Source organism: Saccopteryx bilineata, chromosome 3, assembly GCF_036850765.1.
Source record: "Saccopteryx bilineata isolate mSacBil1 chromosome 3, mSacBil1_pri_phased_curated, whole genome shotgun sequence".
NCBI classification, from domain to species: Eukaryota; Metazoa; Chordata; class Mammalia; order Chiroptera; family Emballonuridae; genus Saccopteryx; species Saccopteryx bilineata.
In genome coordinates, this window is record NC_089492.1 from 255,321,932 (window position 1) to 255,339,795 (window position 17,864).

The 17,864-nt window shown below is 40.9% G+C and overlaps 1 protein-coding gene across 1 annotated transcript in view; it reads left to right on the forward strand.

Moving 5' to 3' along the window:
* LOC136331188 (cytochrome P450 4A11-like) overlaps window positions 1-16,223 on the forward strand; it is a 30,801-nt gene extending 14,578 nt beyond the window's left edge. The window contains exon 12 of the mRNA XM_066269273.1: window positions 15,915-16,223. Within this exon, the coding sequence (XP_066125370.1) occupies window positions 15,915-16,083 (169 nt within the window). The 3' untranslated portion in view covers window positions 16,084-16,223. The remainder of the gene's footprint in view (window positions 1-15,914) is intronic.
* Window positions 16,224-17,864: the final 1,641 nt, after the last annotated feature.

Below are 17,864 nucleotides of genomic sequence, written 5' to 3' on the forward strand. Positions count from 1 at the left end.
GTCTTTGTTCTTCTTTTTCTATTTCCTTAAGGTGTGAAGTTAAGTGGTTCACTTGGGCTCTCTCTTGTTTGTTCATATATGCCTGAAGTGATATGAACTTCCCTCTTATCTCAGCTTTTGCTGCATCCCATAGAATCTGACATGTCGTATTGTCATTTTCGTTTGTTTGTATATATCTTTTGATCTCTGCACTTATTTCTTCTTTGACCCATTCATTTTTTAAAAGTATGTTGTTTAGTTTCCACATTTTGGGGGGATGTTTTTCCTCTTTTTTGCAGTTGAATTCTAGTTTCAAGGCTTTATGATCAGAAAATATGCTTGATACAACTTCGATTTTTCTGAATTTGCTGATGTTGTTTTTGTGGCCCAACATATGGTCAATTCTTGAGAATGATCCATGTACACTGGAGAAAAATGTATACTCAGTCACTTTGGGATGAAATGTCCTGTAGATGTCTATCATATCCAGGTGCTCTAGTGTTTTGTTTAAGGCCACTATATCTTTGTTGATTCTCTGTTTGGATGACCGATCTAGAGCCATCAGTGGTGTACTGAGGTCTCCAAGTATGATTGTATTTTTGTCAGTTTTTGTTTTAAGGTCAATAAGTAGCTGTCTTATATATTTTGGTGCTCCTTGGTTTGGTGCATATATATTAAGAATTGATATGTCTTCTTGATTCAGTGTCTCCTTAGCCATTATGAAATGGCCATTTTTGTCTCTAAGTACTTTTTCTGTCTTGTAGTCAGCATTATCAGATATGAGTATTGCTACACCTGTTTTTTTTTTTTTTGGATGTTCTTTGCTTGGAGTATTGTTTTCCAGCCTTTCACTTTGAATTTGTTTTTATCCTTGTTACTTAGATGAGTTTCTTGTAGGCAGCATAGAGTTGGATTTTCTTTTTTAATCCATTCTGCTACTCTGTGCCTTTTTATTGGTGAGTTTAATCTGTTTACATTTAGTGTAATTATTGACACTTGTGAGTTTCCTATTGCCATTTTATAAATTGCTTTCTGTTCATTTTGTGTCTGGTTTGATCCTTCTCTTTCGTTTTTCTATCTTTTGTTTTTATTTGGTTGTATTCCATATGTCTTACCTCTGTTGCTATCTTTTTTAAATCATGTGCTTCTGTGGTGGTTTTTTCAATGGTGGTTACCTTTAAGTAATGAAAAGGGTTCCTACCCTGTTCATTGTAGTGCACTATTTTGTGAGTACTTTTGCACTCCATCGTCCTTTGCTACTGTTAATTTCCATCCTCTCCCCCCCCCCCCTTTCTTTTTGTTGTTGTCACAGTTTAAATTTGGTTTTATTGTGTTCTTCTTGGAGCTTTTACTTGTGGCTTTGTTTTTTTTTTTTCTTTGTATCTGATTGGAGAACCCCCTTTAGTAATTCCTGGAGTAGGGGTTTTCTGATGATAAATTCCCTCATCTTTTCTGTATCTGTGAATGTTTTTATTTCTCCTTCTTATTTGAAAGATAGTTTTGATGGGTATAGTATTCATGGCTGAAAGTTCCTCTCTTTCAGGACTTTAAATATTGGGGTCCACTCTCTTCTAGCTTGTAGAGTTTCTGTTGAGAAATCTGATGATAATCTAATGGGCTTTCCTTTATATGTTGTATTCTTCTTTTCCCTGGCTGCCTTGAGAATTTTTTCTTTGCCATTGGTTTGTGCCAATTTCATTATGCTGTGCCTTGGAGTGGGTTTGTTGGGGTTAAGAAAACTCAGAGTTCTGTTTGCTTCTTGAATTTGAGGCTTTAGTTCTTTCCACAGGCTTGGGAAGTTCTCATCTATTATTTGTTTGAGTATGTCTTCCAATCCATTTTCTCTCTCTTCTCCCTCTGATATACCTATTATTCTTATGTTATTCTTTTTGATGGAGTCAGATAATTCTTGTAGGGCTATCTCATTTTTTTTAATTTTTGAGTCTCTTTCTTCTTCTCTCTGTTGTGCCTCAAGTTGCTTGTCTTCTATTTCACTAATCCTACCTTCTATCTGGCCTGTTCTATTAGCTAAGCTTGTTACCTCGTTTTTCAGCTCGTGAATTCAGTTTTTTATCTCTGGTTGATTTGTTTTTATAGTTTCAATTTCCTTGGAAATATATTCTTTGTGTTCATTGAGTTGTTTTCTGAGCTCCCTAAATTGCCTTTCTGTGTTTTCTTGTATATCTCTGAGTATTTTTAGAATTTCTATTTTAAATTCTCTGTCGTTTAACTCCAAGATTTCCAATATATTAAATTTTTTCTCCATAGATTTTTCCTCATCTATCTGTGTTACCTCTCTTTCTTTTGTATCCATGATATTCGATTTTCTCTTCCTTAATGGCATCTTAGGGTGGTTTTGTTGATAGTATTAATGAGATTTAATAAAGAATAAAAAGTTAAAAAATAAAAAATCAAAAAGAGTTGTTTTTTAAAAAAATTAATAATAAAGAAAAATTAAATTAAAATTAAAAAAAAGGAAATTATTCCCCCCCTTTTTTTTCCTCTCCTCTCCTCTCCCCTCTTTCTTGAGAAAATCTTGTGGTGAACTGTGAATTATATTGTACTAAATAAAACAAACAATGCCTGTAATGGAGGGCCTGAATTGGGGAGAAGTAACAAAGGGGCAAAAAAAGTGGGTATGGACCCACAAAAAGCAAATAAGGAAAATATTAGGGTCAAGAATAAAATGATTTGCTTTTAGGTGTTGGTTGACTAAGAGTTATGATGAGAGGAATAAGAGGGAAACAGGAAAATGGGGGGACAAATTAAAAAATTACTATTGTATTTAGTCGAACAAGAACTAGATAAAATGGAGAGCCAGAGATGGAAGCACTGCTAGTGAGTTAAAAAGGTGAAGTAAAAAAAACCCAAAATGCCACAAACATAAGTTTGAGTCCCAGATAAGATAATTTGTTCGTTATTGAGGTTTGAATGAGAGGAGACGTAAAGGAGAAAGGAAGAAACTAATATAGAGGGAGAAAAGAAAGAGAGAGAGAAAAAAAAGAGGGTACCACTAAAAGAAGAAAAAAGAGGAGAGAGAGAGAGAGTTAAGGGTTTTGGAGTGCAACCTTCATAGATAGAAAGGAAGAGGAAAGAAAAGATAATGGGAGATGTAACACTTATGAGTAGTGTAGTTCAAGGAGAGGAGAGAGTAAGACCAGTAGAGAGTTAAACAACCAAATTGGAGGAGGAAAAAAAAAATCAAGAATGAAGAGAAACAAACGAACAAATATAATAAAATGGGATAGGTTATAAAGTCTGCGGATTATTCTTGATTTTGAGAGGTTATCTTCTTGCTTTTTCTTTTCTCTCCCTCTTCCTGGTCGGTGACTCTGTACCAGGTTCTGCCCCTTTGGCACGCTCAGGTAGAGGTTTGCAGTTGATAAGTCTCTATGGCAATGTCATGTATTGTGCTTCAGTCTCGTTGGCAGTCGAGGCTCATTAGCATTTATAGGCTCTGACAGTGAGAGAGTTCGTGTTCCTGGAGCCTCACTCCTAGTCTTTCCTTCCTCAATTAGTAGCCTGATAATCCAGCTATGGGGTTGCTGCTGCCTCTGCCTGGATAGTAAGAGGCTCAAAGAGCTGGCAACTCCCCACTCTATTCCCACTCAGCACAGGGCTGTGGGTAAGGCTCAGTCAGTCAGAGCTGCTAGCATAATCAGACGGGACTTCCGCCCACTCAAAGACCTCTGGCTCTGCCACTCTGTCCGGTAACACGGGCAGGCGCCCACCCCCGGGGCGCGTGGAGGAAACTCTCACTCACTATCTGTGCGCAGACCAGGATATCAGGCTGGCAGTCTCACACTCTGAGTGAAACCCCTGCCCGCACGGAAAAGTTCCAGCATTGGAATTGGCTCTCACTCCCTCCCCATGCGTGGCTTTTTCAGGGCGCTGGGGAGGCCTGGAAATTCCTCTTTTGGCCCACACAAAGGCCCCTCACTCTGCCCCTCAGTGGGATAGCACGGGCACCCACTGCTGAGGCGCTCGGAGGAATCTCTTGCCCACTCTCCATGTGCGCAGGCCAGGATATCAGGCCGGCCGCCTCATACTTTGAGTGAAACCCCTGCCCACACAGAAAAGTTCCAGCGTTGGAATTGGCTCTCGTTCCCTCCCTGTGCGTGGCTTTTTCAGGGCGCTGGGGCGGCCCGAGATTCTGCTTTCGGCCCACACAAAGGCCTCTGACTCTGCTCCTCTGTGGGATAACACCGGCTCCCACTGCTGAGGTGCTCGGAGGAATCTCTTGCCCACTCTCCGTGCGCGCAGACCAGGATATCAGGCCAGCTGTCTCACCCCCTGAGTGAAACCTTCGCCCGCACGGGAAAGTTCCAGTGTTGGAATTGGCTCTTGCTCCCTCCCCATCCATGGCTTTTTCAGGGCGCTGGGGTGGCCCAGAGATTCCACTTTTGGCCCACACAAAGGTCTCTGACTCTGCCTCTCTGTGGGATAACACGGGCACCCACTCCTGGGGCTTTCGAAGGAATCTCTCGCCCACTATCTGCGCACGCCGACCAGGAGATCAGGGAAAATGGCTGCCCCACTTGTCTTTCTTTGTCTGGGTTTGGTGCAAGCATTAGCTTGTATTGCCTGGGTTGCCACAGACACAGTTTTTCCTCGGCTTGGATCTCTGTATCACAGCCTGGTTCGGCTGTTTATGCCGTGGCCTGGATCTATTCACCCCCTTTGCCTACCTTAGTTTCTATATTCTCAGTTCCCAGTAAAAGCAACCCTATTTAGGTTAGTGAGGAAGGCAGAGCATTTCTTACTCCCTATTTCCTTCGGGGTTTGATTATATATTTAGCCAATTTTTTGCTTGACAATACCTTCAGGTGTGAAACATCTGGAGGCTCCAAGGATAGGTTTTCCTGTTTCTGATTGAAGATCTTGTTGAGTTTTGGGGGAGATTTATTGGTATCACTTCCTACCGCGCCATTACTCTGACGTCATCTCCCACAGAATTCTTTTTTTTTTTTTTTTGGAGAGAAGATGCAAGTTTATTATTTTTTTTAAAGGGAGTAAAGTGATGTAACTAGATTGGGACACCCAAGCTGTGGGGTAGTGAGAAATAAGGCTGGAGGGGCCGATGAGCCTTATGCCACTTCATCAGGTGGTTTTCAGCAGAGCCTGCTGCAAAACCCGTATCCATATCTGTACCCATGTGCTCATTGGAAGGTGGTGGTGGTGATGCATGTTCTGTGAAGGATTTTATCAGGGCAGGCCAAATTTGGAAGTTTGGGCATCAAATGGAATGTTAGTGGTCATTTATCTGTATCCCAGTCCGACGCTCTATTCACTGAGCCACCACCTAGTCAGGCTAGTGGTCATTTATAATTGCATTCCAGGCTGGTCAATTTCTGACTTTTTGGGTGACTTGTACCTTAACAAGAAACACATTAAATGCAAGGGTTGGTGAATTGGTGACTCAGTTGAGCAGTGTGGGAGAGACTATTACTGAAGGTACTGATTGGATTGAAAAGGACTGAGAGCATTTTCCAGTGTTGGGGTTCTTTTCTTTGTGTGTGTGTGTGTGTGTGTGTGTGTGTGTGTGTGTGTGTTCTTTTTTTTTTAATAAATTTTTTAATGTTAATGGGATGACATTAATAAATCAGGGTACATATATTCAAAGAAAACATGTCTAGGTTATCCTGTCATTAAATTATGTTGCATACCCCTCGCCCAGAGTCAGATTGTCCTCCGTCAGCCTCTATCTAGTTTTCTCTGTGGCCCTCCCCCTCCCCCTAACTCTCTCCCTCCCTCCCTCCTTCGTCCTCCCTTCCCCCACCCCTGGTAACCACCACACTCTTGTCCATGTCTCTTAGTCTCATTTTTATGTTCCACCAATGTATGAAATCATGTCATTCTTGTTTTTTTCTGATTTACTTATTTCACTCGGTATAATGTTATCAAGATCCCACCCTTTTGCTGTAAATGATCTGATGTCATCATTTCTTATGGCTGACCAGTATTCCATAGTGTATATGTGCCACATCTTCTTTATCCAGTCTTCTACTGAAGGGCTTTTTGGTTGTTTCCATGTCTTGGCCACTGTGAACAGTGCTGCAATAAACATGGGGCTACATGTGTCTTTACATATCAATGTTTCTGAGGTTTTGGGGTATATACCCAGTAGAGGGATTGCTGGGTCATAAGGTAGTTCTATTTGCAGTTTTTTGAGGAACCACCATACTTTCCTCCATAATGGTTGTACTACTTTACAGTCCCACCAACAGTGGATGAGAGTTCCCTTTTCTCTGCAGCCTCTCCAACATTTGCTATTACCCGTCTTGTTGATAATAGCTAATCTAACAGGAGTGAGGTGGTATCTCATTGTAGTTTTGATTTGCATTTCTCTAATAACTAATGAAGCTGAGTATCTTTTCATATATCTGTTGGCCATCTGTATTTCTTCCTGGGAGAAGTGTCTGTTCATGTCCTCTTCCCATTTTTTTATTGGATTGTTTGTTTGTTTGTTTGTTGAGTTTTATGAGTTCTTTGTAAATTTTGAATATTAGGCCCTTATCTGAGCTGTTGTTTGAAAATAACATTTCCCATTTAGTTGGCTGTCTGTTTATTTTGATATCAGTTTCTCTTACTGAGCAAAAACTTTTTATTCTGATGTACTCCCATTCATTTATCTTTGCTTTCACTTCTCTTGCCTTTGGAGTCAAGTTCATAAAATGTTCTTTAAAACCCAGGTCCATGAGTTTAGTACCTATGTCTTCTTCTATGTACTTTATTGTTTCAGGTCTTATATTTAGGTCTTTGATCCATTTTGAATTAATTTTAGTACATGGGGACAAGCTGTAGTCGAGTTTCATTCTTTTGCATGTGGCTTTCCAGTTTTCCCAACACCATTTGTTGAAGAGGTTTTCTTTTCTCCATTGTGTGTTGTTGGCCCCTTTATCAAAGATTATTTGACCATATATATGTGGTTTTATTTCTGGGCTTTCTATTCTGTTCCATTGGTCTGAGTGTCTATTTTTCTGCCAATACCATGCTGTTTGGATTGTTGTGGCCCTATAATAGAGTTTAAAGTCAGGTATTGTAATGTCCCCAGCTTCATTCTTTTTCCTTAGGATTGCTTTGCCTATTCGGGGTTTTTTATAGTTCCATATAAATCTGATAATTTTTTGTTCCATTTCTTTAAAAAATGTCATAGGAATTTTGATGGGAATTGCATTAAATTTATATATTGCTTTGGGTAATGTGGCCATTTTAATTATATTTATTCTTCCTATCCAAGAACAAGGAATATTTTTCCATCTCATTGTGTCTTTTTCTATTTCTCTTAACAATGCCTTGTAGTTTTCATTATATAGGTCCTTTACATTCTTCGTTATGTTTATTCCTAGGTATTTTATTTTTGTTGTTGCAATCATGAAGGGGATTATTTTTTTGAGTTTGTTTTCTAATATTTCATTGTTGGCATATAGAAAGGCTATGGACTTTTGTATGTTAATTTTGTATCCTGCGACCTTATTGTATTGGTTTATTGTTTCTAGTAATCTTTTTGTGGAGTCCTTCGGGTTTTCGATGTATAGGATCATATCATCAGCAAAAAGTGATACCTTTACTTCTTCCTTTCCGATATAGATGCCTTTTATTTCTTTGTCTTGTCTGATTGCTCTGGCCAGAACTTCTAGCACCACGTTAAATAAGAGTGGAGAGAGTGGACAACCCTGTCTTGTTCCTGATTTAAGGTGAAAAGTCCTCAGTTTTATGCCATTTAATATGATGTTGGCTGATGGTTTATCATATATGACCTTTATCATGTTGAGATATTTTCCTTCTATACCCATTTTGTTGAGAGTCCTAAACATAAAATTATATTGTATTTTATCAAAAGCCTTTTCTGCATCTATTGATAAGATCATGTGGTTTTTGTTCTTTGTTTTGTTGATATGGTGTACTACGTTAACCGTTTTATGTATGTTGAGCCATCCTTGAGATTCTGGGATGAATCCCACTTGATCATGATGTATTATTTTTTTAATATGTTGTTGTATTCGGTTTGCCAGTATTTTGTTTAGTATTTTAGCATCTGTATTCATTAGAGATATTGGTCTGTAGTTTTCTTTTTTTGTGCCATCCTTGCCAGGTTTCAGTATGAGGGTTATGTTGGCCTCATAAAATGTGTTTGGAAGTATTGCTTCTTCTTCAATTTTTTGGAAGACTTTGAGTAGAATAGGAACCAAGTCTTCTTTGAATGTTTAATAGAATTCACTAGTATAACCTTCTGGGCCTGGACTTTTATTTTTGGGGAGGTTTTTAATAGTTTTTTCTATTTCCTCCCTGCTGATTGGTCTGTTTAGGCTTTCTGCTTCTTCATGACTCAGTCTAGGAAGGTTGTATTGTTCTAGGAATTTATCCATTTCTTCTGGATTGTTGTATTTGGTGGCATATAATTTTTCATAGTATTCTACAATAATTCTTTGTATATCTATGATGTCTGTGGTGATTTCTCCTCTTTCATTTTGCATTTTATTTATTTGAGTCCTTTGCCTTTTTTCCTTAGTGAGTCTTGCCAAGGGTTTGTCAATTTTGTTGATCTTTTCAAAGAACCAGCTCCTTGTTTTATTGATTTTTTTCTATAGTTTTTCTGTTCTCTATTTCGTTTATTTCTGCTCTGATTTTTATTATCTCCTTTCTTCGGCTGGTTTTGGGTTGTCTTTGTTCTTCTTTTTCTAGTTCCTTAAGGTGTGAAGTTAAGGGGTTCACTTGGGCTCTCTCTTGTTTGTTCATATATGCCTGAAGTGATATGAACTTTCCTCTTATTACTGATTTTGCTGCATCCCAGAGATTCTGATATGTCCTATTTTCATTTTCATTTGTCTGTATATATCTTTTGATCTCTGTGCTTATTTCTTCTTTGACCCATTCATTTTTTAGAAGTGTGTTGTTTAGTTTCCACATTTTTGTGGGTTTTTCCCCTCTTTTTTGCAGTTGAATTCTAGTTTCGAGGCTTTATGATCAGAAAATATGCTTGGCACAACTTCATTTTTTCTAAATTTGCTGATATTGTCTTTGTGGCCCAACATATGGTCAATTCTTGAGAATGTTCCATGTACACTAGAGAAAAATGTATACTCTGTCGCTTTGGGATGAAGTGTCCTGTAGCTGTCTATCATATCCAGGTGTTCTAATATTTCGTTTAAGGCCAATATATCTTTATTGATTCTCTGTTTGGATGACCAATCTAGAGCTGTCAACGGTGTACTGAGGTCTCCAAGTATGATTGTATTTTTGTCAGTTTTTGTTTTAAGGTCAATAAGTAGCTGTCTTATATATTTTGGTGCTCCTTGGTTTGGTGCATATATATTAAGGATTGTTATGTCTTCTTGATTCAGTGTCCCCTTAATCATTATGAAATGACCATTTTTGTCTCTGAGTACTTTTGCTGTCTTATAGTCAGCATTATTAGATATGAGTATTGCTACACCTGCTTTTTTTGGGGTGTTGTTTGCTTGGAGTACTGTTTTCTAGCCTTTCACTTTGAATTTGTTGTTATCCTTGTTGCTTAGATGTGTTTCTTTTAGGCAGCATACAGTTGGATTTTCTTTTTTAATCCATTCTGCTACTCTGTGTCTTTTTATTGGTAAGTTTAATCCATTTACATTTAGTGTAATTATTGACACTTGTGGGTTCCCTATTGCCATTTTATAAATTACTTTCTGTTAGTTTTGTATCTTGTTTGATTCTTCTCTTTTGTTTTTCTATCATTTGTTTTTGTTTGTTTGTATTCCATACTTCTTTCCTCTGCTGTTACCTTTTTTAAGTCAAGTGTTTTTGTGGTGGTTTTTTCAAGGGTGGTTACCATTAAGTAATGAAAAGGGTACCTACAATATTCATTGTTGTACCCTATCTTATGAGTATTTCTGCACTTCATCGTCCTTTGCTACTGTTAATCTCCATCCTCTCCCCCCTTTTTTTCTTTTGTTGTCACAGTATAAATTTGGTTTTATTGTGTTCTTGGTGGAGCTGTTACTTGTGGTTTTGTTTTGTTTTGTTCTTTGAATCTGGTTGGAAAACCCCCTTTAGTATTTCCTGGAGTGGGGGCTTTCTGATGATAAATTCCCTCATCTTTCCTGTATTTGTGAATGTTTTTATATCTCCTTCATACTTGAAGGATAGCTTTGATGGGTATAGTATTCGTGGCTGAAAGTTCCTCTCTTTCAGGACTTTAAATATTGGGGTCCACTCTCTTCTAGCTTGTAGAGTTTCTGCTGAGAAATCTGATGATAATCTAATAGGCCTTCCTTTATATGTTGTACTCTTCTTTTCCCTGGCTGCCTTGAGAATTTTTTCTTTGTCATTGGTTTGTGTCATCTTCATTATGATGTGCCTTGGAGTGGGTTTGTTGGGGTTAAGAAAACTCAGAGTTCTGTTTGCTTCTTGAATTTGAGGCTTTAGTTCTTTCCACAGGCTTGGGAAGTTCTCGTCTATTATTTGTTTGAGTATATTCTCCATTTCATTTTCTTTCTCTTCTCCCTCTGATATACCTATTATTCTTATGTTATTCTTTCTGATGGAGTCAGACAGTTCCTGTAGGGCTTTCTCATTTTTTATTATTTTTTAGTCTCTTTCTTCTTCTTTCTGTTGTGCCTCAAGTTGCTTGTCTTCTATTTCACTAATCCTATCTTCTATCTGGGCTGTTCTATTAGCTAAGCTTGTTACCTCATTTTTCAGCTCATGAATTGAGTTTTTCATTTCTGTTTGATTTGTTTTTATAGTTTCAATTTCCTGGTAATATATTCTTTGTGATTGTTGAGTTGTTTTCTGATCTCCCTAAATTGCCTTTCTGTGTTTTTTTGTATATCTCTGAGTATTTTTAAGATTTCTATTTTAAATTCTCTGTCATTTAGCTCCAAGGTTTTCAATATGTTAAATCTTTTCTCCATAGATTTTTCCACATCTATTTGTGTTACCTCTCTATCTTTTGTATCCATAATATTCGATTTCCTTTTTCTTATTGGCATCTGAGGGTGGTCTTGTTGATAGCACTAATTAGAATTAATAAAGAATAAAAAGGAAAAAAGAAAAACACCCCACAAAAAAAACAGTAATAATTTATTATTTCCCCCTTTTTTCTTTCTTCTCTTTCCCTCCTCTCCCCTCCTTAGGGGAATATTATGATGACCTGTGAATTATATTATGCTAAATGGAACAAACTGCCTATAACGGAGGGCCTGATTTGGGGTGAAGAGTTCAAGGAGCAAAAAAGGGAGTAGGGACCTACTAAATGCTAAAAAAAATGAGAAAATCTTAGACAAGTATAAAATTATTTGTTTGTAAGTGATGGTCGACTAAGAGATATAATGAGAGGGATAAGAGGGAAACAGAAAAAGGAAAAAAATAATTAAAGAAGAAAAAAAGTAATAATAAGTAAAAATCTGTTGTATTAAGTGGAGCAAAGACTAAATACAATGGAGACCTTGGGTTGGGAGGAATGCTAGTGAGTTAAAAAGCAACGTAAAAAGTACCCAAAATGCCACAAAAACAAACAAACAAAAGAAAACCAAAAACAAAAGCAAAAAAAAAATCCAAAAAAACTTGAGTTCCAAATTAAATAATTTGTTCGTGATTGAGGATTGAATGGGAGGAAAAGTAAAAGGAGAAAAGAAGAAACGAATAGTAAGGAAAAAATAAGAAAAAGAGAAAAACGAAGGAAGAAAAAAAGGGAAAAAAAAAACAAAAGGGAGAGAGTGAGAGTTAAGGGTTTTGGAGTGTAACCCTAAAGGAGAGTAAGGATGAAGAAAAGAAATAAAATGTAACACTCATGGGTAGTGTAGTTCAAGAAAAGGGAAGCATAAGATGGGCAGAGAATAAAAAGATTGAGGTGGAGGAAATAGAAATAATAATAATAAAGACAGTAAGATAGAAGAAACAAACAACAAAAAAATTTAGTGGAACAAGTCATAAAGTCTGTGGATTTTTCTTGATATTGAGAGGTTAACTTCTTCCTTTTTCTTTTCTCTCCCTCTTCCTGGTCGGTGACTCTGTACCCCAGGCTCTGCCCCTGTGTCATGCTTAGGTAGGGATTTGCAGTTGATGGGATTCTATGGCAATGTCATATAATTGGCTTTAGTCTCGCTGGTAGTCAAGGCTTGTTGGTGTTTGCAGGGTCCAACAATGAGAGAGTTTGCTACCCTGGAGTCTCTCTCCTAGTCTCCCCTTCCTGAATTAGCAGCCTGGTGATCCAGCTATGAGGCTGCCACTGCTTCTGCCTGGGGAGTAAGAGGCTCAAAGAGCTGGGAAATCCCCACTCTATCCCCACTCAGCACAAGGCTCTGGGTAAGGCTCTGGCAGTCAGAGCCTCCAGCGTAATCAGGCGGGGCTGGGAGTCAATTGTTGTCAAGGTGACTGTTCAGCGCCTAGCATTCAGTTGGACCACTCAACCCAGGCTTTCCACACTTTGTAGCCTGTTTTGTCTGGGAAGAAGAGGCACTAGTCGCTGCTTGCTGTATAGATCTTAATATCTGCCAAGTCCCTCTTGTTAGCGTATATCCCTGAATATGGAAGCTCTGTCAATCAGAAGTTGCCCCCGCCCCTTTAGCGAGAGGCACTGAAAAATATCACGCCTCTTGTCTTGGATCGCCAAACTGAGAGAGATCTTATCAATTAGAGCCCCATGGGTGCGCAGATTTCGTGGGTTAAGCTAATTTCAGTGATTGGATCCGCAGCTGTGCTCCAGAAAGTATTTCAAGCTGCCTGCGCACCCCTCCCCCAATGCTTGATTGTTAGCTTGAATGGCTGGGTGAGGTGCCCCGCCCACGGAGAGAATCTCCGGAGTAGGGAAGATAGCTTTGGCGCCCTTCCCGCTTGCTTTGCCGCTGGCGGCTGGGGTGTACTGGGCGCACTGGAGAATGGGGCACTCTGGGTGTGCGGGCGAGTGGGGTGCTCTGGGCATGTGGGCAAGTGGGACGTTCAGGGCACGCAAGCGAATGGGGTGCTCTGGGCACGCGGGTGGCTGGGGACTCTCACTCGCAGTGCGTGGGCTGCTGGGGATGCTCACGGGCAAGGGAGCTCGCTCTGCGACTGGACCGCAGCACGGGGCGCGCGCACGCAGTTTCTCACGGCATGCCGGCAGCTGCTCGCAGCGCTCAGGCTGTTGCTCCCCCAGTGTGGGCGGGCAATTGCATGTGTGGGTTGACTCACCACAGGCATACTCCCTCCTCGGCTTGAATGAACGTCCGTGTGGTAGTTAGCTTCCTCCACACCCTCAGCTCCCACCTGTCTCTCAGATTCAAGTGATAACAGTCCTTTCGCTTTCAGTGTGTGTGGAACTCCAGAATGCTCCGAGGATAAATTTTTCTGTTTCTAGTTGATAAATTTGTTGAGATTTGGGGGAGATCTGTCGGACGCACTGCTCACGGTGCCATTTCTGTGACATCACCAGTAAGAATTCTTTATTTAAAGTGGAATTTAAATACCATGGTCCCATAGTTTACACAGTCCAATGGCAAACAGCATAAAAATAAGGACAATCACTGTTTGTTGTTGTTGTTTTTAGCAAGAGAAACAGACAGATAGGGACAGACAGACAGGAAGGGGGAGAGATGAGAAGCATCAATTCTTTGTTGTGGCACCTTAGATGTTCATTGATTGCTTTCTCATATATGCTTTGACGAGGGGCTTCAGCCGAGCCAGTGACCCCCCGCTCAAGCCAGTGACCTTGGGATTAAGCCAGCGACCATGGGATCATGTTTATGATCTCATGCTCAAGCAAGCAATCCTGTGCTCAGCTGTTGATCCCATGCTCAAGCTGGATGAGCCCATGCTCAAGCCGGCCACCTCAGGGTTTCAAATCTGGTCCTCAGTGTCCCAGGCCAATGCTCTATCCACTGCACTACTTCCTGGTCAGGTGAACAATCACTGGTTTTGGGGGGGAAAAAACATGATTTTTTGTATCACACATACATTTGAAAAGTTCCTGGTGTGTAAACTATCCAGCACACTTGAAACAGCTGTTGAGTATACTACTTAATGGGTTCTGTTTGAAAATCTGCAAATGCTACAGGAATCCTCCTGTGAAATAGTAATTTTCATAAAATTTGAATTTGCTTACTAGAAACAAGCTTTTTCTGAATCCATAAGTCTGTGAGTTCTTCAAACAGTGAACCAGGTTTCACAGAACAGGCTTTAAACAAATCGTTCTTCCAGAGACTGGCTCCAGGGTTTGGTTTTTCCCAGAATTGCAAGTCATGTTGCTGCCACTAGAGGGCAGTAGAGCACTAGGCAGCTTTAATTCCTAGGTCAGAAATCATGGTGGGGGGGCTTGTTTTTGTTTTTGTTTGTATTTTTCTGAAGTTGGAAACGGGGAGGCAGTCAGACAGACTCCCGCATGCACCTGACCGGGATCCACCCCGGCATGCCCACCAAGAGGCGATGCTCTGTCCATCTGGGGCATTGCTCTGTTGCAACCAGAGCCATTCTAGTGCCTGAGGCAGAGGCCATAGAGATATCCTCAGCACCCAGGCCAACTTTGCTCCAATGGAGCCTTGGCTGCGGGAGGGGAAGAGAGAGACAGAGAGGAAGGAGAGGGGGAGGGGTGGAGAAGCAGATGGGCGCTTCTCCTGTGTGCCCTGGCCGGGAATCAAACCCGGGACTCCTGCACGCCAGGCCAATGCTGTACCACTGAGCCAACTGGCCAGGGCCCATGGGGTTTTTATTTTAAGTTTTAATTTACTTTTTCAATTCAATTAACTTCACTCTAATATTAAAGTATTTTAAGCCTATCTCTGCGTGACAAGTCCTGAGTTAGGAGATGGGAAAGATAATGTTCCTGCCTTTAGGAGTTCAGAGTCAGGAAACCAGTACCTCTACTTCAAACAGATATCACTCATTCATTCTTTCTTTCACTTACTTATTCACTTATTGAAGATTCCCTTATTGAAGATTGTGGAATGTTACATGCTATTTGCACTTTCCTGGGCACTGCATGGTGATGTACCCTTGAGTAAAACTCTAATGGAGACTTGGGGTCAGGAAAGGAAACATGCAGCTGGCAGAGAAGGTGAAGACGGGACGTCTTTCAGCTTAGCCTTGAGCATGTGGCAGGCAAAGGTGGAGGGATGTCTTTATCCATGATCTCAACAACATAAGATGACTTAGAAGTGGAGTTTGACAAGTAAGAAGTAAGTGAGGCAACCATCCATAGAGGGCTTTGATTTGGTCGTGTCCTACCTGTGATGAGTTATTGGAAGGGCTGAGCTGGGTCTTGGCTTCAATGTAGTGGAAGAGAAGGCAGAGAGACAGAAAAGTCCAGGTGAGGAGACTGACAAATGTCAAGGAAAAACATTTCTGCTACAGAAAAGAAAAGCTACATCAGCTAGTAGGGTGAAAGATGTGGGAGAGGCAGGAGTCTGGACCAGTTGTGAGCAACTGATTGAAAGTCGCTAATTTCTAGTTGCCCCAGGAAACTTCCCTGTTGTCATTCTCATTTCCTCACACAATTTCATCCCTCCTTCTCTGTGAACCTTTCCTTCTCTTTGAGAATAGAAGCCCCACTGTGTCCACCAGATCTGAGAATGTGGCCTCACCCCCCTTTATATCATGCCATGACCTGGCTTCCACATTGTGAAACCAGAAACTGCTTATGTCAGGAGTAACCAAACTAATAATTAACATTAAAGTGGTTCACTGGACTTGACCTGGTAGCTTAGTGCACTGACCTCTCCCTAAGAAGATTTCATGCCTGTTGAGAACAGACATAGGAGTTAGGGGCTAGTTGTAGAAGACAGTTAGACTTTGTCAAAGTTCAGGGGCAGAATGTGAAGCAAGGCTCGTGTGGCAGAAGAGTGCGTGACTGACCAGGAAGGAAATCAGATTGACTCACATCAGAATCCCCTGGTCCTGGCAAGGGCTCAGTAGCCATTGCCTGCCTAGCTCAATACAGGTTTTGAGACCATTTCTCATGTTGTTTTCCATCCCTGGTCCAGGAACTGCATCGGGAAGCATTTTGCCATGAACGAGCTGAAGGTGGCCGTGGCCTTGACCCTACTTCGCTTTGAGCTGGTAGCGGATTCTTCCAGAGTCCCCATCCCTATACCAGAAATTGTGTTGAAGTCTAATAATGGGATCCACCTGCAGCTCAGGAAGCTCCTCTAACCCTTGATGACACAAGGACAAGCTCTGAGGAACTCCTTCCTCCCTTCCTGTTACCCACTCCCATCCCCTGTCTCTCTTATCAATTCCTGCTTTCCATCTGCGTGCCTGCCAATCTCCCTGATCTCCTCCGGGCCTCTGCCTGTCCGACCTCTCCCTGTCTTTTCCATTTTCTGCTTGCTGTCTTTCCCTGTATTAGTTTCCTTTAGCTGGTATAGTAATTTACCATAGCATCAGTGACTAAAACATTTCAATAGTTTTCTCCTGGGTTCTGGAGTCAGAAATCTGAAATGGGTTTCTCGGGACACAACTGAGGTGTTCGCAGAGCCCCACACATACACACACCTCCTGGGCTCTAGAAGAGAATCCCTGCCATTGTCTCTCCAGCATTTGAGCTGCATTGTTACATTCCTTGCCTTCTGGAGCCTTCCTCCATCTTCAAATCCAGCAGCATCTACAAATGTCTCTCTGCTTTTGTCTTTACACTTCCTTCTCTTTTATAGGACAGTTGTGATTACATGGGCCCACTATAATGAAACAGGACATAGGCCTTGGCTTGACAGTACAGTTTATGGGAATGTGGTCCTGACATGACAAAGTTGCAGGTTCTATCCCCAGTCAGGGCACATACAAGTAACAACCAATGAATGCATGAATAAGTAAAACAAGTCAATGTTTCTCTCTCTCCCTCTTTTTTTCTCTCTCCTTCTTCATATCTGTCTAAAAAATTAATAAGTATTAATTATTAAAAATTTAAAAATAAAGAATAAGACATAGTTACAACATGCAGGGATTAGACCTTGGACATTGGGAGCCTTTATTCTACCTAAAAACTCCCTGTGTGACTACCATCGTTCCTTGTTCCCAGATCCCTTCTGTGGGTTACCTGTCTACACATGTGTCATTTCATAACCTCACCTTCTTTCTACTTTCCTGGAATAAAGTTCATAATGTCATGTGAAGTGTTTACTCCTAGGAGGAGATGGGTGAAGAGAAGAGAGAAGTGGAGGATAGATAAAGGAGAAATGGAAGGGAAAAAATATTTACTCTGTGGTGCCAGGACCCATTACCTCAGAGACCAGGAGTTAAGCAGCTATCCAGGAGAGATTTGAAATATCCTAGTGGGCAAATAAGTGTGACCAGGGAGAAGGGATGTCAGTAAAGATCTGGTTGCACCTTCTCCCAGGACAGGCTCTTGGCAGTCCTCTGCACCTCTTGTCAAATACCCAAATGGCAGAGGGGCTTCTACGAACCTGCAACATTTGGTGAATATGTGAGTGGTGGTCCTCTTGCCCTTGGGGGTCTGCTCTCCTTGTCCTTCTCCACTAGCTTCTTTCAATTCAAAGATGTTCTCTTGATGATTCTAAACACAGGTCATCCTCCTGGGAAAACCCTTGCCATTCCTAGTCCATGATCCTATATGTCATATATGGACCTCCCGGCACCCCACTGCCTTCAGTGGGATACCTCATCCTGCTCCCTGAAGGGCTTCTCCCTTAATCAGTACCAGTAGCCAGAATCTCCCTCCCAGTCTTCTGGCCTCCTAGGTCACTGGGGAAGTTCAACCCTGCTCTAAGAAGGGGGAAGGATGGACACTTAGTGCTTAATGAGACATAGAGCAGAAAAATGAGCTGAGAGCATCCTGAACAGGAAGTTTGGCAGGTCCAATGATATCAGGTGAAGCAGAGAGACTCAGCACCCATGTGAGAAAGCACAGGACAATGGAAACATGGACTTCTGGGTGATCAGCTATGCTCATGTGCTTCAACCACAATATTCCACTG